Consider the following 26446-nt stretch of genomic DNA (forward strand, 5'->3'; position numbering starts at 1 on the left):
ATGCTGGCTCCCAACCGCTCGCCTGCCTGCCTGCCTGCCTGATTGCCCCTAACAGCTTCTGCCTGCCAGCCTGATCACCCCCTAACCACTCCACTGCCAGCCTGATCGACGCCTAACTGCTCTCCTGCTGGCCCAATTGCCCCCAACTGCCCTCCCCTGCTGGCCTGATCACCCACAACTGCCCTCCCCTGCCGGCCATCTTGTGGCGGCCATCTTGTGACCACATGGGGGCGGCCATCTTATCCAAGGGTGTGACAGTCAATTTGCATATTACCTCTTTATTATATAGGATGATGACCACCTCAACTAGCTATTATACTTCTCTTAACATATAATCCAAATGCTTATGTAATTTCATGCCTTTTTTTCCCCCTAAACATTCCTATATTTGGCTTTTCCTCTAGTTAGAGACATTCACAATCTATCCTATCTAATAAAAGAGTAATATGCAAATTAACCATCACTCTGCTACACCCACAAGCCATGCCCACAAGCCAATTAGGAGCGAGTATGCAAATTAACCCCAACCAAGATGGCTGCAGCCATGGAGAGAGCAGGAGGGAGGCTTGGGTTTCCCCAGCGATGGAGGAAGCCAAGCTTTCCGCACACAGAAAGCAGCTCCTGAGGCCAAGAAACAGAAAGTGGAAGGTAACTTGTCAGAATGGAGAGGGGAGGGATTTGGTGGGTATAGAGCAAATCATAAATTGTGGGATTCAAAAATATTTATTAATACTTATCTTAATCAAAAGGAAAAGTGATTGATGATTTATGTGCAGACACATAATAAGTTGTTTCAGGGGATGCTGGGTAAGCTAGATGCTCAGCCTCCACAGCTCTGAGTGGCCACTTACCAGCAGGACGGGTTCACAATTCCCATATGAAGCTGAGATTAGCCATGACCTACCCAGTGGAGAGGGGGGCCTCAATCAAGGTAGCAGCCTAGTCTAGCTAGTCACTGGGCAGAGTTTATCATTTGTCAGATATTCCTGCTTGCCATTCTGTACCCCCAACATACCCTACCTGAACACCAAGAACCTTCCCTCCATTTCAAGGGAATTACAAGGGCTTGGGCTGGTAGGTTCAAGGGGACTACAAGAGTCTTAAGCTGGTAGGGGTGGGAGGGAGGTTCTGCACAGAGCTGATGGGATGGGGCTCACTGAATCTCAGGGCATTGACAAGCAGCATGCCTGTCAGTCCATGATTAGGAAGTTGGTGCTGTGTCACAGGAAGGCACTGGCCAATGCAATTAGGAGGTCATCCAAAGCAGCTTCTCTGCCCAGATGACTTGCAGGGCCACTTCTACTGAGTGTTGATCTATAGGATATGGCTGGGCTCCCATGTACCTCTCTGAAGCTGGTGATGGTTATTGCGCTAGCCAATCCCCTGACCCCCTGTGTCCCTTTCCCCTCCCCCACCCAAGGTCCAGATGATTTTAATCTCAGCACTTTCTACCTTCTCCTCCAAGGCTCTATCCCATCCTTACCCATCTGGCCCTCACCTGCCCTGGGGCAGAGGGAAGGGCAGGCAGGAAAATTCTCACACTTCCTCTATTTTCTTTCTTTTTTTTAATTTATTTTTTAAAGTATTACATGATTCTTCCCCTTATTTTCTTTGGGATCAGTGTTCAGGCATAAATAGTCCTTCTAGCTTCCCTCAAAGCCTTCTCTTCAGCTATTTAAGACTTTATTTTGGAAATCTCAAACATTTTTAAAGATTTAACATTGTAAGTCACTTTCTCTTTGCAGACCCACTGCCTTGAACCTAATCCTATCTAATAAAGAGGGAATATGCTAGTTGACCCTCACGCCATTGCAAAGATGGCGGCACCCACAGCCAATAAGGAGGGAATATGCTAATGAACTGTCCTGCCCTTAAAGGTGGCGGAGCCCACAGCCAATAAGGAGGGAATATGCTAATTGACTGCCCGCCCTCAAAGATGGCAGCACCCACAGCCACAAGATGGCGGTGCCCAGTCCCCTCAGCCCCGCCAGGGTGGCGTGCCTGCCTCCAGAGTCCCCCAGTCCCTTCAGCCCCCCAGCCACCCAGGGCCTTCCCAAGGTGCAGGCAAGGCTCAGATGGCAGCTGCCCAGATGCCCAGGACTGCCCGAGACTCAGGTAACCAGGGCCAGCCAAGGCTTGCGCTGCCGGAAGTGGCAGCAGCAGAGGTGTGATGGGGCATCGCCTTCCCCTGATCACCAGGTTGCCTCCTGCCCCTGAGGGCTCCTGGACTGTGAGGGGGGGCAGGCCAGGCTGAGGGAACCCCCTCCAGTGCATGAATTTCCCCCCTGAGAACTAGAGGCCCAATGCACGAAATTTGTGTAAGAGTAGGCCTTCCTTCCCCCAACTGCTGGCACTGTCTTTCCGCGGCATCCAGGACCCGGGCTTCTCTCCAGCCACCTGCAGGCACCCGGACCGTGGGCTTCCCTCATAGCCCCAGCTTCATCTGGAAGGTCGTCCAGAAGGATATTTGGAAGGACGTCCAGTCTAATTAGCATATTATGCTTTTATTATTATAGATTGTGAATATCTCTAACTAGAGGAAAGGACAAATATAGGAATGTTCAGGGGGTGGGGGGAAGGCATGAAATTACATATTTGAAGACAGCATTTCACTACAACTTCATTCACTGCTCCCCTCCTTCTCCAACAACTGTTCATTAATCCCTTACTTCTCCTTCACTGACTGTGTGAAACATCTTTCTTGAACTTTAGCTGTCAGATCTTCTAGTTCCCTTTTTATAGGCCTCTTTCTCCTGTAGCATTTGACAGTGACAACTATGTCCTCTGTCTCAGTTAGGAAAAGGGTGGGGAAGCATAAGTAGTAGACACCTAACTCCAAGTTAGCTTAAGACGAGGAGAAATTACTGGAAAAATACTAATCTCCCTTCTACCAAATAAAGTACTTGTTCAACTATTTGTTTTGAGATCTGGGTCTGGCATTTTCAAATCTATCCCCCTATCCAGGGCAGAAATTAACTTCATAATAATCTCTAACAAATGTAGTTGGCCTCAATTAAACATTTCTGAATATTATTGTTTTCAATCAATGTAAACCTACCTCCCTGTAACTTGAACATATTATATCTGAGTTGTCACTCAAGGACAATTTTGTATACAAAGCTGGACCTAGGTGAGACCTGGGTACAGCCATTGTAGAATACTGTAGGGAGGTTCCTCAAAAAGTTATAAGTAAAACTACCATATGATCCAGCAATCCCCTACTTGTGGGTGTTATCCAAAGGAATTGAAATCGGGATCTTGAAGAGATATCTGCACCCTCATGTTCATTGCAGCATTGTTCACAATAGTCAAGATATAGAAACAACCCAAGTGTTTGACCATGAATAAATGGATAAAGAAAATGTGGTATAGATATACACTGGAATGCTCTGCAGCCTTTAAAAAAAGAGGAAGCCATGGCCAATGTGGCTCAGTTGGTGGAACATCATCCTGTGCACTGGGAGGTTGCCAGTTTGATTCCCCGTCAAAGGCACTTGCCCAGGCTAGGGGCCCAATCTCCTAGTAGGGGGTGTGCAGGAAGCAGTTGATCTATGTTGTGCTCTCACATCGATCCTTCTCTCTCTCCCTCTCCCTTCCTCTCTCTCTGAAAATCAATAAACTATTCTTTTAAATCAAAAGGAGAAGAAGTAAAAGAAGAAAAAGGAGGAAGAGGAGGAGGAGGAGGGGAGCAAGAAGAAGAAGAAGAAGAAGAAGAACAACAACAACAACAACAACAACAACCGGCCTCCCAGTGGTGTTGCTCAGTGGTTGAGCATTGAACTATGAACCAAGCGGTCACAGTTCAATTCCTGGTCAGGGTATGTGCCCAGGTTATGGGCTCGGTCCCTACTGGGGGGCGTGCAGGAGGCAGACAATCAATGATTCTCTCTCATCATTGAAGTTGCTATCTCTCTCTCCTTTCCCTTCCTCTCTGAAATCAATAAATTCTTTTAAAGAAGAAGAAGGAAACCCTTCTTTGTGACAATATGGGTGGACTGGGAGGGCATTATGCTAAATGAAATAAACCAGGAAAAAAAAAACCTGTATTATTTTACTCACATGTGGAATTTAAAATAATCAAGCCGATAGAAGCAGAAGTTAGAATGGTGGTTGCCAGGAGCTCAGAGGGATAAATGAGGAAATGATGGTCAAGGTTAGCAAGTGTCAGTTATGTAAGATGACTAAGTTCTAGAGATCCACTCTACAGCATAGCTGTAGCCATGTGCAAGCTGTTGCCGCTGGCTAACAATACTGTAATGGATGCTTAAGTTTTTCTAAAAGGAAGATCTTATATTGTCTTCCTGCAATAATAATAATGGGAGTAGGAGGAGACTTTGGGAACTGATGGATATATTTATGGCCTCGATGAGAGTATGCTTCTCCCCAAACTCATCAAGTTGCGGTATTCATTACACATGCACAGCTTTTTATTTTTTTATATGCTTTTATTGATTTTTTTTTTGAGAGAGGGATAGAGAGATAGAAACATCGATGAGAGAGAGTCACCAATAGGCTGCCTCCTTTGCGCGCGCACGCGCGCGCACACACACACACACACACACACACACACACACACACACTGAGGACCGAGCCCAAAACCCAGGCATGTGCCCTGACCGGGAATCAAATTGATGACTTCTTGGTCCTGGGTCAACGCTCAAACGCTGAGCCACAGTAGCTGGGCATGCATGGCTTTTTATATGTCAATCATACTTCAAAATGTAGCTTAAAAATAAAAATATATTTTAAAAGAACACATTAACCATTCTTTATGGGAATATTCTTTAAAGTTAAACATAATACAGATCAAAAATTTCCAAAGGATGGTATCTTCAATGAGTATTTTAATCATTGTCATTTTAACTAAAGTTTGGTTGCAATGTATTTATCAGTATCAGAAAAATGCAGAAATATTATTTGCATATAAAAAAGCATATTTTAAATTCCATTTAAGCCCACTCATTTCATCTCCCACAGCTATTTTCTTTTTTGTTTTTATTTTGATAAAGAGTGAATAAGGAATAAATTGAATGCCAATGCTTCAAATTGATCTACCTCTACAGCCCCCTGAAAAATCTCGGTGTATACCCACATCAGAGAAATCCGTTCTCTTAAACATGCAAGCATGCCATACAGGCATGAACTTGATGCTTCCTACAAGGAAAAGGGGTGAGAGGGGCAAATTGCAGGTCTTGTGTTTGACTCATACTAAAAAAAAGCCCCCCCAAAGAAGACTGAATTGTATGTGTTCTCAGACAAAAAGGCAGAAAGTGCCCATGCATATAGCATGTTGGGCTTGGCGCTGACATCTCATGTTTCAGTCTCCTGAAAGGACCCCGTCATGAGCCAATAGGGTGAAGCACAGGTGTGCTTCTTGGGATGGAATGATTGCACCTGCCTTTTCCCATTCAAGGTCCCCTTTGTATTCCGTTTCACTGGGGGAAGCCCACCTCTCTAATCTTCTTGTTTCCTAATCAATTTGCAGGGTGTGTTGGGGCCCCTGGGTGGGCCCATCAGATTTGGAAGAATCATAGGCTTGAAGGGAGCAACACTCTAATTTTCCCAAAGAAAGTCAAGGTCCAGAGAAGTTAGCCACTTTTCCAAGAACATACAGTTCACTCACGCAGAGGCGCATGGCTATTCTCCATCCTGACTGATGTTTTAGGAAGACGAGAAAGAGGATCTGAGTTGGGTTTGGCTTAGGTAGGTGGCAGGGAGCCAAGGGGAGCAGGGGGCCCTGGAGGGACGAGAGAGAATGCGCCTCCACCAGAGAGACGCTGTCTGAAGTGCTCAGCGACCTGATGTCTCAGTGCAGCCACAGCGGTGGCTGATCCCGAGCAAGCCAACAGCAGCCAGGCCTCTACTGGGGTCCCCCCTCGCAGGGCCCTACGCTGGTGACAGAGATGCTCTGTCCTCCACACCTCAGGACACCAGCCTGGCACTCGGTCATCGTCCGGTTGGTGCCGTCCACTTCCACGCAGACCGTGCTCCCTTCCTCCTGGCACTCCGAGGCATCTCTGCATTCACATGCACCGCTCTGGGCTGGAAAAGAAGCAAGACGGGCTCATGGGCACATGGTGGCGATGACAAGTCAGGGCATTCCCTCCATGTGGTGGTTAGAGACCCATGGGAGCTCCTGCTTCCAGCGATGGAACCCACCACCCCCTGGGAGAGCATGGGACCAGGAAAGCCAGGCAGTTTGCTCCGCTCAGAATAGGCAGGTTTGGAAACTGGTGCCAAGCTTGCTGTTACTCTCTGGAGCACATGGGGCAGTTCTCCCAAGTCAAGAGCTGTCCAGCTCTGTCCTAGTCCAGGGGGCCATCCAGGGGAGTCAGAACCTGAGTAGGACCTTCAACCTCCCCAACCAAATGAGGAGACTTCAGCAAAGAACTGGGTGGCAAGGGTCAAACAGAAGCGAGAAGTTAGCCAAGTGAGACAAAGAACCAAAGAATTCAACTGGCCTTGAGAGAGAGGGCATGCAGCACCAAAGGCCGCATATCCCCCCCACAAAGCAGAAACAAGCTGTGCAGGGGACTCTGAGTGCTCGAAATGTCAAGGCTGGCCTACACCAGCCAGGCATCTCCAGAGGAGAGTGACAAGGTCAGCCAGCCAACCATGGTGACTGCCAAACCCAAAGTGACCCAGACATGGCTAGAGTTACAAATGTCATTGTCTGTGCTGCATACCCCGACTGGCAGACACCTTACAGATCCCACAGTCCAGCTCCCACACTTACAGGTGGGGAAGCTGAGGACAGGGTCCCAGCCCTCCCCGCTTAGTGGTACAGCTGAAACCGTGCAAGGCAGGCCATGCCAGTGGTCATTGTCAAGGTCATTGTAAGTGCCTCTTGGACATAGCACTAAAAATATTGAATCACAACTTCTCGATTCCTTCCAGGAGAAAGTGTCAGTGTGGCAGTGTGGGTTTTTAACATTAAACTCCTTTTCCCAAAGAAACAGCCTCCCTCAAGCTCCCAGCAGCACTGGCAAGACTCACAGGGGTCCTCAAACTACGGCCCGCGGGCCACATGCGGCCCGCCGAGGACATTTATCCGGCCCACCGGGTGCCGCTGCCTGTCCTGCTTAGCAGCCGACTCGTCCCGGGCCCGCAGTGCGCATAGGAATTTGTTCATAGTTTTTTTTTTAAACTATAGTCCGGCCCTTCAACGGTCTGAGGGACAGTGAATTGGCCCCCTGTTTAAAAAGTTTGAGGACCCCTGCTACAACCTCATTTTGTTTTGTTATATATGGTTTGATAGTTACCTATACTTAATGGCAAGTCAGACTTCTTTTTAAGAAAGTGATATAAAATTTCCTTTTTTGAAAATAGATACTTTTATGAGGCTATTTTTTTTTATGAAATTGAGACATGCAGATGTGCTTTAGTTGTGTTTCTACAAAAAGGGTTTTATACACAATAGAAAATTTCTAGCATGAAGTCACAAGATGTTAAAAATAGTTCAACACAAAAAAATACAACTATGCCCTCCACAGCCCAGCTACAGAGAGGAGGAGGCAGCCAGCAGGCCTGGAGGGAGCCGTGCTCTGAGATGGCCCTCCCAGTTGACAAGAAGCCAGAGCGCCACTCAGGAAGAGGGTGTGGGGTGAGTCTGTGCCACCGAAGCAGCTATACCTGACGCCAGGTTCTGCTTCCCCAGCCTCACCTCTTCCTGACCGCGCCCCCCGCCCCCCTGCCAGAGCCCAGGGCCAGCACCCCACTGCTCCTCTCAGTCCTCCCTGAACCCTCGTCCGTGGAGTGGATCGTGACAGGCTCTGTCTCTATGCAGCACAATATGTAGCTTCTGCAATGACCTCCAGGCTGGGCCATGCATTCGTGTCTCCTATGACTGGAGGGCCATCCAGTGACCTCTAGGATGGACTGGACACTCACCAGACAGGCTGGGATAGGAAGGCATATTTCCTTCAGGAAATGGCCCACGAGAGAAATGACCAGGGACCTGAAAGACCATGAGGTGTGTGAAGGCACCTGGACTCAGCTGGGCCTAGGAGAGACCAGTGGCCTTGCTGGCAGCTTGTCGTAGGTATAGCCTTGTTGGCCTGGATTATCCCTGGAAGCCAACGGCATCACGAGACACTAGAGAGGGTCGTGTGGCTCTTATGCCAGAGTGGACCCTGGGGCTGGGGAAAGCACAGTGAGAGGTCATTCATGGAAGGTCATGTGTGAGCTCGGAGGCAGATGTTAGCACTGCAAATGCTGACCCAGCCCTGGACCCTGAAGGTCCTACCCTGATACCACGTCCAGAGTTTAGGAGCAGCCTGGACGGTGGATCCCACCGGCTTCTTGCTCAAGGTGGAGAGGGAACTGGCCAGATTCAGTTCAGCTCTCAGCACCTGACCCAGACGTGCCTCTGAGTGATGGAGAAGGCTCCCTGCCAGCCCAACCATGGAGCTCAGGGGACCTGCGATGGCCCAGGAGGATCACCTGGCACAAATAGCTCAGGGCTGAGCCCTTGCCACAGGCCACCTAGTTGCAGCATTGGGTACAGCACCCCTAGAGTTCACTCTGCACAGGTGCCTGGCGGCATGGGGGCAGGGCTGGGGGGAGGGGGAGGGGAAGGGCTACTCTGCTCTAGCGCTTCTCTCCTGGCAAAGCCCAAACTCCAAGTACATAAGGTGGATAATACAGGGACAGAGCAAAAATCATGAAGTTAAGTGGGACTCAGGGACGTCTGGGAGGACATGCAGACCATTGGGGAGGGTCCTTGGCCTCCAGGTACTTGACCCAGCCTGCTTCCCAGGGAAGCCAGTGTGGGCGGGCGGTTCACTGTCAGACCAGTCCGAGTCGTTGACATCCTCGGGGGTCTGCTCTGATCTGCTGCTGGGCTAGAAGACTACGTTTTCTAAAACCTCGGCACTATCGCTTTAGCATGTTCACAGTTACAATCAGAACTTCCCCTTGCTGTTCTCACATCGGCAGCAGATACCCAATTCATGAAGCACCCATATTCTTAAAAAGACACGAAAGAGAAATGCCCTCACCATCACATTTCTCCCACAGTGGACACGCGCCGCACGCCTTCTTGGTGGAGGTCGGCAGAGCGCAGCTCTCCGAGCCCAACAGGGTGAACTTTTTACCCTGACAGTGGAGGGCATGCACCTTGCAAACGGTCAGAGGCAATATCCTTTGGTTTTTCTCGTCCCGAGCACATACACCCAAGGAGGACCTGAAACGGATTTTTTAAAATCATATTATTTAGCAGCTTTTCATTCTTAAAAGCGGAGGGTGAGAAGTGGCAGGTGAGGTTCTGAGCTCAGGGTCTCTGGTGTCATCGCCCACAGCAAAGAGATAGAAGGGAAACTCATACCCCCCACCCTCACCAGGGCCCAGCCCCCCTGATCTTCTCAATGAACATATTTTGCTCTCTATTTGCTCACAACTTCTGGAAGCTTAGATAGCTAGTGTGGATCTAGTTTCACCTAGATCACATCAGAGACAGCAGATGAGAGGAGAAGGCAGCTCTGCTGGGACAGCTGCGGGACTGACCACAGGGAGGGACAGAGAGCACGCCAAGATCCAGCCCCAGAGGCTCTGGCGGGACTGGACCACTGGCTGCAGGACACTCGCGCTCTCCCAGCCAGAAGCCCTGAGAATTCCATTCACAGCCGATGACTGAAGCCTCCGGGGAGATGAAACTATTTCATTGCTAATTGTTAGTGTCTATGTTTACAAAATACTTTAGAAATATTTCCATAAGTAATTGTTCTTTTTTTCTTAAGCATTGGTGTCGAAAGGATGAGACCCAACTTGGGAGAAATGTCGCTTGGGAGAAATATAAACAAGCACATCTCACCCGGCCAGTGTGGCTCAGTAGTTGAGCTATGAACCAGGAAATCACGGTTCGATTCCCAGTCAGGGCACATGCCCAGATTGCGGGCTTAATCCCCAGGCAGCCAATCCATGATTTTCTCTCATCATTGATGTTTCTACCTCACTCTCCCACTCCCTTTCTTTCTGAAATCAATAAAAATGTAAAGAAATAAAAAATAAAATAATAAACAAGCACATATCTGAATGTTGATGGGTAAGGAAGGCTTTGCTGTAGTGAAACCTGGGACAGCAAAGCATTTTTGTATAGCAGTCCAAGTCTATCTTCATATGTATTTATATTTAGTTCTAATATTTTCTTCTCTGACCAAGTAGTAAGTTTACTTGGAGTTGTTTGCACGGGGAAAACAAATACTTGTGTATCTCTTTTATCCACTTCTTCAGACTTTACATAGAACTACTCAGAACAGCTTCAGAGGCAGAGACTCCACAAGGCCACCTTGTGTTGGGATCTGATATGTAATCTCACACACACCACGTCTACAAACAGCAGGCTGCTGATAAAGAAATGAATCGGGGAATTTGGAAAGACAATGAAAGTGAATCAAAGTAAACAATGATTAATAGGAAATAACAGCCCCGTCAGAATATCCGGGCCCTAACACTGTTGCCATCCACTCTATTTCACTGCGTTCTCCTTCCCGGGAGAAGTTCCTCCCTGCAAGGTGCCACCACGACCACGCTACCCACTGCAGGTGTTCGTGGAGTTGGATGTGCACTTGGATGATGGTAATAACTGAAAGCCAAGTAAGTGGTCAGTAGATGTGGGTTCTGAGTAAGTCCAGGGCCTGGCTATCTCCCACGTGCCTCTTCAGAGTCACTCTTTCTCTTTTCCACCCTGCCTGGAGGACTGACGGGTAAGACACATCCACAGACTTCCTTATCCTCTAGCTTTGGGGGCATTTCATCAATGGGGAGCGATGGCAGGACACTGGAAGGGGAAGAGAGTGCAGATCCCCTGACTCCCTCCTGGGGGATTTCTGAGGTCCTTCCTCAGCTGCCATCTCCACACGTCCCTCTGCTCCTCTCTTGATCCTCCAGGCTTGGGCACGGAGATATACCTGAGCTGTGACCCATCAGGACCCTGCCCTGTGGCTTGCAGTGTCCTTTCCTCCCCACACTTCAGTTCATTTGGAAAGACGATGAAAGTGAATCAAAGTAAACCTTCTCTGTCCTAATTCAATCCTGCCATCTGAGCCTGACTACGACCATGGCAGGGACATCTAGCAACTCCTTCAGGTCTCCTCCTACCATGGGCTGGTTTCCAGTTGGGTGGCATCAAAGGGTCCCAGGTTCGATTCCGGTCAAGGGCAGGTACCTCAGTTGTAGGCTCCTCCTGGCCCAGGGCCCTTGCAGAAGGCAACTAATCGAAGTATTTCTCTCACATCAATATTTCTCTCTGTCTTTCCCTCTCTCTTTCATTCACCCTAAAAATCAATGGAAAAAGTATTTGGCTCTCTACCCACTGAGCCAAACCAGCTAGGGCCAGTTAGGTGGCATCTTATAAAGCCATCTAGAGACAGACATTTCCAGAATCAGAAAAGCAGCTGCTTTTTTCCCTGTCGGCATTGCTTGGAGAGTTTGTCTCAGGAGGATTTCAGTCCTAATCCTCTCAAATTCGAAACGCTCAGGTGACAGTTTGTCGTTTTGCACCGTTTTATAGAGAACAAGTAGTCCTTCAGCCTCGCTAGCCGGGTTAGAGCACCGCTGATGCCCCAGTTGTCAGCCCAGGTGACAACTCGCCAGGCAATTAACAGGCAGCAGATGGACAGATGAAAAGGCCCAGAGCCTTAGCCCGCGGTAAGCAGCACCTTCCACCTAACAGAGACCAGCATCTAAGAAGTCATTTTCTCTATCTTGAGTAAAATAAAACAGAGAAGTGAGCAAAGACAGGGCTTACCGACATTCGTAGGGCATTTTACAAACACATCTTGAATTCTTCACTTTCTCCCAGGGCTGACACTGAGGCACTGCCTGTGTCACAGGGGATTCTAAAAAGCAAGAGATATGAGAGATGCAGTCGTTGGGAGAAGAGCTCCTTCGTGGTGAACAACGTATCCTTTTCAGGGTGAAACTGGCTCTATAATGTTCTCAACACGTTGGCACAGTAAAAATATAAAGCTGGAAAGCATTTTACAGGGGATAGAACATTCCTCGGAGCACCCTACGAATAGCATCATTGGTCCCAGCAGCTATCGTTTCTTGAGCATTTACTGTCAGCTATGCACTTCTTATACACTGCGATATCTAACCCTCCCTAACAAATGCCCATTTAAAAGATGAGGATAGTAAAGGTCAGAGAAGTTATGAAGTTGGTTCTAGTTCACAGATTTAACAGGTTGGCCAGGCCAGGATTCAAGTCCATGCTTGTCTGAATCCAAGGCCAGTAGAGGGGGTGTTCAGGACTCACATTGGCAGCACGTATACTAAAATAGGAACGATGCAAGGAAGACCAGCACAGGCCCTGCTCAAGGGTGGCGTGCAGATTCGTCATAGACACAGACCACAGAGCGGTCTGGGACATTTGAGGTTGTTACACTAAAGGACACTACAGACATCTAGCGGGTGGAGATCAGGGATGCTGGTAACTACTTCACAATGTATAGGACAGGCCCCCACCACAAAGAATTACCAGGCCCATAATTCCAATCGCGTTGGGGTTGAGAAACTCTCATCTAAATGTACCAAAACTAAAGTTCAGTGCTAAAGTCATGTAAATTATTTCTGCATTTTTATTAGAACATCATTTGGTAATCATTCTTAAGGATGAAATTTTAGATTTTAAATATTTTCTAAAAGTTATTATAATGTCCTTGTAAAAATTACTTATAGAATTACCTAGACCAGTGGTCAGCAAACCACGGCTCACGAGTCACATGCGGCTCGTGAGCCGCGGTTTGCCGCTCTGTTGACTAATGAGTTTGCCGACCACTGCGTAAGGCATTACCCTTAACCCAGAAGTTTCGACTTCAGGTTAAAGACATTAGTACATTGTTCAAATGTTTTTTTAAGTGTTTTTCCCTAAGGCAGTGGTCGGCAAACTCATTAGTCAACAGAGCAGCAAACCGCGGCTCGCGAACCGCATGTGGCTCGCGAGCCGCAGTTTGCCGACCACTGACCTAGACCAAAACTTTTGCATTTAAAAAGAGCATAACTTTGTTTTCTTTGTAGCTCAATTAACCATGCTCTTAGGACTCACGTAGAGTATGTACCTTTACTATTTTTAAACCAGATTATCTCCACATCAAGACTAAACCCTGACTGGGTAGGGAGTAAGGGTTTAGTGTTTAATAGGTACAGAGTTTCCGTTTGGAGGATGAAAAAGTTCTGGAGATGGTTGGTGGTGATGGTTTCAACAATAAAGGGAATGAACTCAATGCCACTGAACTGTACATATTTTAAAATGGTTAAAATAGTAAATATTATGGTATGTATAGTTTACCACAATAATAAAAACTAAGTATGTATTCAGCAAGTATTTTAAAACATTAACTTTGGCCCAGCCGGTGTGGCTCAGTGGATGAGCACTGACCTATGACCAGGTTTGATTCCTGGTCAGGGCACATGCCCAGATAGCAGTCTCAATCCCCAGTGTGGGAAGTACAGGAGGCAGCCAATCAGTGATTCTCTCTCATCATTGATGTTTCTATCTCTCTCTCCCTTTATTTTATTCTGAAATGAATTAAAATTAAAATTAACTTTGGAGGCTGACAATCCTGGATTTTTTTACTTATTATGGGCTTATTTTAAGGGTAGTTATTATTGTTATTAACATCTTCCCCAAAACATGCAGGTCTGAAAAACATCCTTCATTCAAACTTCAATAGAATTTGCTACTGAGTGGGACAAATTTCATACCAAATTGTGCTATAACAGGGCTGAAGCAGACATTTGAGAAAGACAAGTATATAACCTCCTTTGGAATGAAGGAGCAATCTCATCAACCCTACATTGTTCTATTTAACTTTAGAATCACCGGTCTATTGCACAGGTCCAATACCCAAATAAATTCATATTTCTGCTTCAGTGCATATAGGAAAAAAACAGCCCTACCCAGTTTGGCTCAGTGGATAGAGGGTCGGCCTGCAGACGAAGGGTGCTGGATTCGATTCCAATCAAGGGCACGTACTTCGTACTTCGGTTGCAGGCTCGATCCCCAGTAGAGGGCATGCAGGAGGCAGCCAATCAATGATTCCCTTACATCTTTGATCTTTCTCTCTTTCTCTCTCCCTCTCCCTTCCTCTCTCTGAAATCAATAAAAAAACTTGTCTCTGATATGGGCCTTTGGCAGCCAAAGAGCAGGTGGTAGCTGGGGAGTGGGCATTCCATTAGACAGGCTGCCCTGCTGTCCTGTTGTCTCTGATCTACTTAGCATCACAGCCCCTGGCTGCATCAGTCACAGGGGGCTCCATGCAGCCTGCTCTTTGTCGTTGTGACCACGTAAGTCACCTAATAGTGTCAGTCATGGAATCTAGTACTTCATTCTCACTGGCAAAGACAAATTTCAGCCCTGAAATCAAAATCATACACTAGGGAAATAAGAATACCATATAAAATGGAATGCAAAATAGTGTTTCTTCTTTTCTGTTTTTAATTATTCCAAACACATTTTTTATTAATTTTAAAAATGCAAACAAGAAATAAGAGGTTCTTTTAAAAACAAATCCATCTCATCTTAAATATCTCTAAAAAAGAAAGAGTTTGGCTTTCCAAATCTCTTCCTCCATTAATTTCTTTAAAAAAAACATTTTAATTTGCCTAATGTTCAAAATAGTAGACTTTTGGTTTTACACTATTAAGAACAACTTTGCAAACCACAACACATTTTCTTCAATAATCTCTGCTTTGTAAAATGCTTTTAATTTTTCTGTTTCAATAATACTAATAAATTCTCTGAAAGCCCATAAATAAAACATACAAAGTGTTATATAACTTATTATCTCAACTTTGGACTTCATAAAAGTACATTTAAAAATCAGGAGGAAACCAGAAATGAGCTTTTAAAAATATTTTTCCTTGGCACTCTAAGTGATACAAAGCTAAACTTTGATATAAAGGATTTTGGTTCAAATTTAAGAATCACCAGCGCTATTCTTGCCTTCCTTTGCATTCCATGAGTCTATCTGTGCCATGTAAAAAAGTCTGCTATTTGCTCTATGAACTGACTGCCTTCTCATGACAGGCAGAGGCAAAGGCAATGATTCGACAATTATGGTGATTCAAGGCCATAAAGGACCGCCACAAAGACTGTCACATGCTTGGATGCAGGTGTCCTTGAACCGACGTGGGACTGCTCACCTCTATGGACACAATGGACATCCTTTATCTCAGGACTCCACTTAAGGCTGGATCCACAGATAAATGTTGAAGGACCTTCTAGTGACATGCCACCCGAACAGGAAAAGGTCACCTTATCGCCAATTGCGTAGGAAGGTTTCTGGGGATGACTCTGTATGCCATCCATCAGTGTTGGTAGAACACAGACAATTCCTAAAGATTAAAAAAAGAAGAAGAGCAGAATACAAGAGTCATTGATTTCCTAAACCATCTTTGTAAAAACATGACCTCCTTGCATGCTACTGTTGTACTTGCTCGGCTCTTTCACCTTGGAAGACAAGAAAGAAGAGGTGAGCTCACTCTTAGAGTGCCCACAAAGACATGTCCCACCGGGCCCCACATGTAATTAACCAATGAAAGACTTAAAATACATGAGCCTTATAAACAGAGACCTAAAGTCCAGCCTGCTGTCCAAACCAGATTTTTTACAGCCTCCACATATCTCTCCAGTCTGGTAGAACTTCCCCAGGAACTGTGTTTATTTGTGTGTCATTAGCATCTATCCAGTTGCATATTTTACTAGCTGAATTTTTTTAAAAACTGCCTTTAACCTTGTAACCATAAAAGTGTTAAATGTTATTTGGTTCCTAATCTCTATTCTTTCTTGCTTGATTATGTTTATTAGTTCAAACTTCCTACTTGAAAAAGCAGCAAAGAGAAAAATGAGAAGCATACATTTTTATGGAAAGCAAGTCAGATTTCACAATTTTTAAAAAAATTTTGTCAAGCTCTCTAATGGACCTTGGACAATAGTCTACAAACTACTGCTCTATTTCTGCACTATTTTCATCAGAAAATCCACTTATTCATTCATTCAAAACAGCATTTATTGAGTGCCTCTATTTTGCCAAGAATGTTGTGTGCTGCTGGGGATACAAGTTATGAGTCAGGTTTGAAAGGCCTAAGATTGCAGAGAGAAAGGAAAACTAAATGGTTAGTTTGGTGATGCCTTTCTCCTTGAGGTATTTGTAAACTTGGTGGGGGGAAAAATGTTGAAAGGCTGCTAGTAAACTGAGGAGAAAGCTGCAGCTCAGAGGCTGGGAGATAGACATGAAGGCAATGATTCAACAACTGGAGTTTTGGGGCTAGGAGAGCCAAAACTAGAGTCCAGTCCTGCTGAAAAGAAGGGACTTAAGTAGAAATTTCATGTCAAAATTTCCACTGGGATCCATTCATTAATGGACACGCACTAGGAACAAAGGTAAACTGGTCATGAACCAGCCTCACTGCTTGCCAGACACAGAACTGAATCTTCTCTCCAGGAAGATAACATCATCCAGAGCCTCAAGTCGTTTCTCTAATTTTCACGGATAAAGTCTGGCATTCAATCAAAACTCATTTAACATTTAAAAAGATAAGAATCCCCAGCTCACTCTCACTCCTGGGAGCATGCCTGCCTTTCCCCTTTCCCTTTGCCTTGCTCTCTCTTGAGCTCCAAGGGTCCTTCCTTTTCCTGTATAACTTGTCTCCTGATTCCATGCCCAGCTGGCTCACTTTCCTACCACTGTAAATTTCTAAATAAACTTTCTCTTATAAATAAATAAATAAGAACTGACCAAAATTTAAAAAGACTATAGAAGCAGACCCACAGCAGATCCAGATAAGGGGATTAACAAACGTGGACCTTGAAATAACTATGATTAACATGTCAAGGGGGAGGGGGAATAAATTACAATATGGATAATTTCAACAGAGAATTAGAAAGTATAAAAAAGTAGATAAATGGAATATCTAAAATTGGAAAATAAAACTGAGAACTCAATAGGCCTCTTAAAAGCACATAATATATAACTGTACAGAGAAATAACGAACTCTAAGATAGGTCAATAGAAAATATTTAGAATGAAACAGGGAGAGGGAAAAATGATGTAAAACAAAGAAAATAACATACATAATATAGATAGTCTAAAAATGTATCATTTGTGTCTCAAGAGGAGAGATGAGCAAGACTGTGACAGAGGCAATATTTTAGGACACATGGTCAAGAATTTTCTAAAATTGTCAGAGAACATTATAGCACAGGTTCAAGAACTGCTTTGAGTATCATCCAGCATGAGACAAAGAAAATCACACCAAAGCACATGGGAGCAGAGTTGCTTCGGAAAAACAAAGACACACAAAAAATCTTAAAAGCAGACAGACAGAAAGGATATGATTTCAAAAGAGAAACAGTAAGTCTAAGAACTGACTTATCACTAGAAAACAGTGAAGTTAGAGGCAATGTAATGAAATCTTCAAAGGGTTTAAAGAAAATAAGTGCTAACTTATAATTCCTTACCCAATAAAAATATCCTTCTAAAATGAAGGCATTTTAAGATGAACAAAGACAGGGGTGGTTTTTCACCAGTAAACTCACAATAAAGGAAAAGAAGCTCTTCAAGCGTAAGTATTGGAATAATCTTTTCATAGAACCAATTTGGGGCTTTATTACTCCTAGCTAAGGAATGTTTATATTCCTTTCCAGTAATTTCTGCTCAAGGACCTCAGAGAGAGACAGACAGAAATGAGAGGTCCTACAAACCAATAAGAAAAAGACAAAAAAAAAATCTTAAAAAATGGACAAAAGATTAGACAGCCCCTTCACCAAAGAGGATACCCAAATGGCCAATAAACATGTGAAAACAGGCTTAACATCACTATGCCTCAGAAAAAAATAAATATTTAAAAATACAAGTTAAAAAATAAGACATCGAGAAAACCAAGATGGCGGCATAGGTAAGCACCTAAACTGCTGCCTCGCACAACAATTTCAAAACTACAACTAAAAGACAGAACGGACACCATCCAGAACCACAGGAAAGCTGGCTGAGTGAAAATTCTACAACTAGAAGGAAAGAGAAAAGCTCACAGAGAATTGGAGGTACAGCAAAGGGTCTTTGTGTGCGCAGAGAGGAAGGGCGGCTGAGAGCCTGGCTGACTTTCTCTGGCGGAAGGGGGAAGGAAGCCCCCGACCGCACTGAACCCCAGTTCTGACTGCACTGAACCCCAGCCCCGGGCGAAACCCCGTGGACTCAGGCTCATACAGGGGGAGTCTGGACTGTCAGGTAGAGAGAAAGGCACCCGGAGACTCGGAGACCCTGGGGAGACCAGGGGGAGCCCTGGCAGGCAGGGTTCTGGAGGCGCGCGCGCCAGTGCGCACAAAGGCTGCGGAGGTTGCCATAGGCTTTCCCTAGCAGAAGGGAGTCTGAAGCTCCTGACTGCACTGAACCCCAGTTCCATGCGAACCCCTGGGGACCCGTGCTCTTACGGGGGGGAATCTGGACTCTCAGGCAGAGACTCGGGAGCCGGGGAAGGCAGAGGTCTGCAGGCACGCGCATGCCAGTGCGCACAAAGGCTACGGAGGTTGCCACAGGCTTTCCCTAGTGGAAGGGAGTCAGAAGCTCCTGACTGCACTGAGCCCCAGTTCTGACTGCACTGAACCCCAGTTCCAGGCGAGCCCCTGGGGACCCACGGTCTTGTGGGGGGAATCTGGACTCTCGGGTGGAGACTCGGGAGCTGGGGAAGGCAGAGGTCTGCAGACGTGCACGCACGCAAGGGCAAGGCTGACTGGAAGCCAAGACTGTCTGCTCCACCCTGACACTCCACCCCATCCAAGCTGAGCACAGAGGCTATTGCAATTTGGCAAGTCTAATCCTATAAGGCTGTCTCCAGCACCGAACTTCTCCCAGCGTAGACACAGCTGATCCTTAGAGCCAACTGGCCTGGAGGTCAATTCCTCCCAGTGATACCAACAACAATCAAGACTTAACTACAACAAGGCTGCACACACAGTCCACAAAGGGGTGCACCAAGAGTGTCCACCTCAGGTTAACTGGGGAGGCCGACCCACTGGGCCATATAGGAAACCTAGCACACAAATCTACCCTACCAACTCAGGGAAGCAGTGAAAATGCGGCGTCAAAGAAACAGATCACAAATGAAAGAAATGGAGGAAAACAAATGACTGGATATAGAATTCAAAACCAAGGTTATAAGGCTTTTCAAGAATTTCCTAGAAAAGGCCGATAAATATAACGAGACCCTCGAAGATATGAAAAAGGACCAACTAGAAATTAAACATACACCGACTGAAATAAAAAATATTATACATTATACAGAGACCCAACAACAGACTAGAGGAACACAAGAATCAAGTCAAAGAATTGAAAAACAAAGAAGCAAAAAACACTCAACCGAAAAAGCAAAAAGCCAAAAAAAAAAAATCCAAAAAGTTGAAGACAGTGTAAGAAGACTCTGGGACAACTTCAAGCATACCAACATCAGAATTATGGGGGTGCCAGAAGAAGAGAGAGAGCAAGATACTGAAATCCTATTTGAAGAAATAATGACCGAAAACTTCCCCCACCTGGTGAAAGAAATAGACTTACAAGTCCAGGAAGCGCACAGAACCCCAAACAAAAGGAATCCAAAGAGGACCACACCAAGACACATCATAATTAAAATGCCAAGAGCAAAAGACAAAGAGAGAATCTTAAAAGCAGCAAGAGAAAAACAGTTAATTACCTACAAGGGAGCACCCATACGATTGTCAGCTGATTTCTCAACAGAAACTATGCAGGCCAGATGGGAGTGGCAAGAAATATTCAAAGTGATGAATAGCAAGAACCTACAACCAAGATTACTCTACCCAGCAAAGCTATCATTCAGAATTGAAGGGCAGATAAAGAGCTTCACAGATAAGAAAAAGCTAAAGGAGTTCATCACCACCAAACCAGTATTATATGAAATGCTGAAAGGTATTCTTAAAGAAGAGGAAGAAGAAAAAAGTAAAGATAAAAATTATGAACAACAAATACATATCTATCAACAAGTGAACCTAAAAATCAAGTGAATTAAAAACCTGAGGAACAGAATAATCTGGTGAATATAATAGAATCAGGGGCATAGAAAGGGAGTGGACTGATAATTCTCAGGGGGAAAGGGGTATGGGGGGTTCAGGAAAAGACTGGACAAAAATCATACACCCATGGATGAGGACAGTGAGGGGGAGGTAAGAGCAGAAGGTGGGGTGGGAACCGGGTGGAGGGGAGCTATGGGGGGAAAAAGGAGAAACAATTGTAATAATCTGAATAAAGATTTATTTTTAAAAAAAAACAATGATAAAAAAAATAAGATATCACTGTATACCAGTATAGCTAAAAAGAATTTAAAGATAAATGCTATCAAGTGTGGGTGAGGATACAGAGCAACCTTAACTTCTCAGATTCTGGTAGGGATGTAAATTGTATGATCACATGGAAGATGGTAGCATGTTTTAAATTTAAATCAGAAATTGCACTATATACCCAAGAGAAAAAATGTGCATGTGCTCACGAAAGTGTTCCTTGCTTTGCACAGACCAACTGATATAGAAAAATTATAACCCTACACTATGTCCGTGCATCTGAGAACAAACTTATATGGCAGCACAACTGAGATGGAGGCCAGAGTAATGTTAAGGTGACAAGACGCCTATATCTGAACAGAATAGGATCCAAAGCATCTAATGAAGTGGACTGATTGTCACACACCTAGTCATTGAACTTCACAGGATGTCCTGATGGTCTTAGCCAGATCTGAGCTTCCTGGCCAATTCCAATATGTCCAGGAAACTTTAAAATCTCAACATGTGCCACACCTACCAGGAGCTCCATCAGCTAGAAAATGCTGAGGGCTTTTTCAAGGCACTCCTGACAGGGTCATAGGAGCCTTTCAGAAAAGGGAGGTCAAGACATGGCACACACGGTAAGTGATGATCTTGATTCATTCTCTTGCACATTATTATCTCCTCTTAAATCTTATACAACGGCCGAGGCCACTCACTCTGACAATGCCTTTCCCCGGTGAGCCACTGTAAGTCATCTCCACATCTGGCAACAGGGTCTCCAACCAGAGCATATCCTTCCCTGCAGGTATAGACAATGTTTTTCCCAACAGGAAACGTGGTATCTTCATTCTAGACAGAAATACAACAGAGAGAAAGAGTATGCCCAGTTGGCATTAACACAATGTTTCTTTAGATATCTTTGGTCTATAAACGGTGCCTTCTTTTAATCATCAGGCAACCTTCATTCAAATAGCTGATTTAAAAATTGTCTATAAAAGCATTTTCTTGTTTATAGTCCTAGCCAACAACACTGATGCCACCATCAATGGAAATAAAGCCAGTAATGCCACTGTACTATAATTTATTGATTGTTCTCTGTAGTAAAAATTTTACTAAAAGTACTTTAGTACACACTGCCCAAGTAGATTCTTTCCCATATACTTTCAGTTAAAGTCAGTTTCTTATCAGATTTGGGAAACATCCTTGTCAGTCAACCCTTCATCGAAAGGTGTTAAGGGCTTTTCATGGGCAATACTGCCTGACGAATGCTGGTATGAACTGACAGGTTGAAATCCTTTTAGCGTGTTAATGAAAGTTGACGTTTCTTCCACAAATCAACAGGGGGAAGTATAATGTTGACCTTCTCCCACCCCACCCTGTAAGGAAAGTGCTGCTGGGCTGGGTCAGACTCCAGGGCATGTCGTTAGCCTGTAATGCCAGGAGGTGAGCTTTCCTTATGAAGCACAGGAGAATTTGAAGTCTGAGCTTCAGGTGGGCAGTCATGCTTGTTTGGGGTCTCTCTGGGTTCCTTTTCTTATCCTGCTGATCTCTTCCACCCGAAGGTACGGTAAACAAACCAGCCTGGGAGAGGGCTTGGAGCTGGACCAACTACGCTGCAGGCATAAGAACAAGATTCCTTGGTGCCTCCTTCTTCTCATTGCCAGGCCTGGCCCAGTCTGGCTCCATCATGGACGTTGGTAGGAAACAGAGGCCCAGATTGGTGTGGAGGTTTGAAGAAAATGGGGACACTGGATCTGCTTTTCCCTACAAATGGGAATCCCATATAGCAAGGCCAAGTTCAACACTGTAGACCTGGCTCTATTTCAGAACTGTTAGTAGCAATTTAGAAAAATATAAACTCTCAGGATCTACCCTAAAGCTACGAATGCGAAAAAATTGGAAGACAGAGGCAAGCAGCCATCTCTAGCGTTATGGTTCTGGGTAGCTGTGACACAGCCCGTCCACGGGGCAGTGTTCGGAACCACCAGCTCCTTACAGGGCAGCACATGTATTGGAGTTTGGGACTGCAGCCTCAGCATTTGCTAAAGGATAATAGTCTGCTTGGCCTCATTCTCTGAACATGTGCTACCTCCAGGAACTTCATGGACTATGGTGACTGCAGTGGGACAAAATGAGTGTTAGTCATATTAGGTCCCTCTCTCTCTACATACACACACACACATACACACACACACACACACACACACACACACACACTGCTCTTCCACCTTCCAACATTGCCTACATTTGGGAAAATTTGAGCAAAATCTCAGTGTATGTAGGGCCTGGACCCTGCGAGGCAAAATCGTTCGTGGAGAACGCAAGGCTGGCCACAGAGAACGCTGATGAACAACATCTCCTGTGTAAGCCAAGAAGTGGCTTCACCGAGTCTGGGGCCTGAGCCTCATCATGACAAGGAGTGAGAAGGGCACAAATTCACAGGGCCCCCAAGCCAGGAAAATTCCCGAGAATGACAAGTAGCAGCTGACTCGTGTTCCTTCCTGAATAAGAAAATTGACTAAAGAACAATGACCCATATCTCACCAACACTCACTAATTGTCTGATTGGCTCCTGGAATAAACCTAATACTTCATCCCAGACTCCATATTTATGAGACATTTTTTAAAGACTTCTTGCCCTGGCTGGTTTGACTCAGTGGATAGAGCATCAACCTGCGGACTCAAGGGTCCCGGGTTTGATTCCGGTCAAGAGCACATGCTCGGATTACGGGCTCAGTCCCCAGTGTGGGGCATGCAGGAGGCAGCCGATCAGTGATTCTCTCTCATCATTGATGTTTCTATCTCTCTCTTCCTTTCCCTTCCTCTCTGAAATCAATAAAAATATATTTTTAAAAAATAAAATAAAAAAATAAAGACTTCTTTCAGTGCAAGAAGATGGGAAGTCCTCATGTTGAAGACCTTGCTTATAGATTCCTATTTTAGTGGGAATGAAAATATTTAGCTGCCCTCTGGCATGACTGCATTTCTAATTCATTGGGTGACAATATTGATTTACCTTGCCACAGAAGATATACTGACTTCTGTAGAATTCTAATCGCCTTCGGCCAAAGAACAAAAGTCTAAAACTCTCATCACTAAAACTAAGATACACACAAAAAATATTTTTAGCTCTGTTTCCTTGTGGAAGAAGGACATGGATTTTGACAACAGTGGAGATGCAGAACTTGACACAAAGAGTATGTGTAAAGGAGAAATATATATATATCATAACCAACTTGAACAAATCCGTTGTCCAAGGCAGGGGGCGGTGGACAGAATTCCTTTGGACCCGAAGGCAAAGGAAAACAATGGGGTTCAAGCAATCTGGAAGAGAAAGAAAACAAAATATAATTAATGTGATGAATTTCCATAATAAAATCAATATTTTGCACCACAGCAAATTTTTATTTGCATCTGAAAGGATTGTGTTCATGTAAGTATATTAATGTGATATTTTTGTCATTGTCAGGATCAAATATCTGATCACAACCTGTGATAGAAAACTCAAACATAAACTCAGGCTTGCAAAAGATAGTTAAGTGGTCAGTAGTAGGAGAAAAAAAACAGCAGAAAGAAAAGTCATTCTTTGGACAACACACCTATTTATGAAACTTTCAGAGGTCACCTGTCTCAGACCTACTTTTTCTCCTGCTGGTTGGTTCTGAAATTCTTCTAACACAGAATTAATTCTGTATTAAAAATAAAGTACCCAGCCCTAGCTGGTTTGGTTCAGTGGATAAAGCGTCAGCCTGCAGACTGAAGGGTCCTGGGTTTGATTCCGGTCAAGGGCACATGCCCGGGTTGTAGGCTCGATCCTCAGTAGGGAGTGTGCAGAAAGCAGTCAATCCATGATTCTCTCTCATCATGGGTGTTTCTAAATCTCTCTCCCTCTTCCTTCCTCTCTGAAATCAATAAAAATATATTTTTAAAAAATAAAATTAAAATCAACAGAAAAAAAATGTCCTCTGGTGAGGATTAAGTGAAAGAATGAATGATAAATAAATAAGAGGATACCATTAAGTATATATTGATTGAGCATGTGCTATGTGTCTAGACTCTTGACAGTCACTCTCTGGATGTGTGTTGCCTCAGTTCACTGTAACCTGTGAGACACGTGGAGCAAACAAAGGCTTGGAGAGTTTGAATAAGTTGTCCAAGGTTACAGAGTAAAAAATATCAGGGCTGGATTCATGTCTAATTAGTCAGGCTCTTAAAATCCTGCTCTTTCTACTTCTCACAAGTCAAACTCTAGAGGGAGCTCATAATAGTGACAGCAATGACAGCCACCAGGAAGCACTGTTTCCAATAGAGCCTCTGAGGTCCGTGTATTGCCACATTGCCTGCACTGCAGAGACACGGAACCTGGGGGAAAGCATCAGAAATGGCCTGAGTGCGGCCTCCTTCTGGACTCAGATCCTCAGGCTCTTGCCACCTTCCGAGGAGACTCCGAAATGGGATGTCTTCATCATTTTCCTCTGCATCCTGAGGAGGAGGACATATTTCCTCCTCTGAGCACCAAGAAGAGTGAAATTCCCTCCAGTGCCTTCCTTAGGGTGCCCCTTCCCGTCAAGCTTCATGTCTAAAGGCAGGGGAAGCGATCCAGGGGGACCTCCTCTTCCCAGAGGCACCCACCCTGAAGCCGGTGCTCTCTGCTCACCAAATCCCACATGCTTCCCACCTTCCTCCGCCAAGAGGCATTGCTTACGTGAGATGAGGAGGCAGCGAAGACGTGGGAATAAGGCATCACACCTCCAGACACCCAAGGGTCACCCTTTCTTCCACTCCCATGACCTTCACATTATCTGACTAGAACTTGTGGCCAATCCCTGATTGGAAGAGGTTAGTAAGGACAGTGAACACTGTGGGGGGTGGCATAGAAAAAAGCTGACTCGGGGGTGCGATTCATCAACTAGACATCTTTGAGAGAGTATTTGCAAGGTCCTGGGCAACAGGAAGTGAGTATGAAATGACAGTCGAAATGTTCACCTTCTCGGGTGCTGACCTGGAGACAGATGCTTGATTGCTCTTTGATTGCGGTGGTGACCATGAGAACTGGGATATTTTTTGCCAGGCTCATGAGTAAAAATTGGAGGTAAGATGTTTCAATATCAGAAATGATTGAGATTTTAGATCCTTTGCCAAAATGGTGATATATTTGCCACAATTTAACTTCTAGGAACTTAACCTGCTTAAAGCAATTGGATCCTGAAGATTACGGGTGGGGGCTTTTTAAAGTATGTCCCTATTCAAGTGGAGATGAGAGAATCCCAACTAAAAGAATCCTGGGCTGACTGAGAAGACAGCTGTGCATTGAAGAAAGGGGCTAACTTGAAGATTCTGACTCCACCTCAGGAGGGACTAGGCAGTGGAAGGAATCACAACGTGCTATTCCCTCAGTAAAAATTGTTTGACTTTTTAAAAAAAGATATTAGCCATCTCAAGCATCTGGCCTTATGGTTCATCCTAAATAAAAAAATAAATAAGGAGTGGTATATCTGAAAAATCATACACCTATTATTGAATACTTACTCTGTGCCAAGCTTAATCTTACTTCTATCCTATTACCACTTTATCTACTATGAAGATCTTAATGTTAGAGGTGTGGCAAGGACCTTGCCCAGGGTCACACAGCACGGAGGTGGCCAATCTACTTGATGTCAACACTGCCACTCGTATCTATGGGGCCAGACTGCCTCCCAGCTCCCCAGCCTTTTATAACGATGTGTCAGGAAAACTTGAAACATGAGTGCAAGGTGGCCAGGCCAGGTCTCCATCCTTCAACTGACCCCTGTGCTAAAGGGCAAAGCAGTCATTGATAAAAAATGGGTATTTCACATTCAAATCATCTAGTAGCAGCAATCACATAGTCCACACGACTGATGGCCAGGAGGTCTGGTCCCCCTTACCGAAGATTATTCAGCTCTTCGTCGTCTTCCTCTCCGCACTGCCTGCTCTCTGACGTTTCTCCAATACAGGACTCCCCACCCCCACTGGGAGGTGGGTTATTGCATTCTCGACGCCTTGTTCTCCTTCCTTCAACACAGGGGCTCCAAGAGGACCAGCAGTTCCAACCTCCATCCACCTTTCCTGGAAGATAAGAGGAAGGTCAGAAAGTACTTGCAGAGGAAGATTGCAGAGCTCACTGCGAAACTGCCTGCCAGGAAGCACTGGGGGGAG

The 26446-nt window shown here is 45.1% G+C and overlaps 1 protein-coding gene across 1 annotated transcript in view; it reads right to left on the reverse strand.

The window, feature by feature from the left end:
- Positions 1-4462: 4462 nt before the first annotated feature.
- C7 (complement C7) overlaps positions 4463-26446 on the reverse strand; it is a 54943-nt gene continuing 32959 nt past the window's right edge. Inside the window, exons 12-18 of the mRNA XM_080681834.1 lie at positions 26176-26356; positions 23506-23593; positions 20986-21118; positions 15145-15336; positions 11747-11837; positions 9000-9184; positions 4463-6042 (exon numbers count right to left, since the gene is read on the reverse strand). Coding sequence (XP_080537960.1) covers positions 5861-6042; positions 9000-9184; positions 11747-11837; positions 15145-15336; positions 20986-21118; positions 23506-23593; positions 26176-26356 — 1052 coding nt within the window. The 3' untranslated portion in view covers positions 4463-5860. The remainder of the gene's footprint in view (positions 6043-8999; positions 9185-11746; positions 11838-15144; positions 15337-20985; positions 21119-23505; positions 23594-26175; positions 26357-26446) is intronic.

Source organism: Plecotus auritus (assembly GCF_963455305.1).
Source record: "Plecotus auritus genome assembly, chromosome: 7".
Classification (NCBI taxonomy): Eukaryota; Metazoa; Chordata; class Mammalia; order Chiroptera; family Vespertilionidae; genus Plecotus; species Plecotus auritus.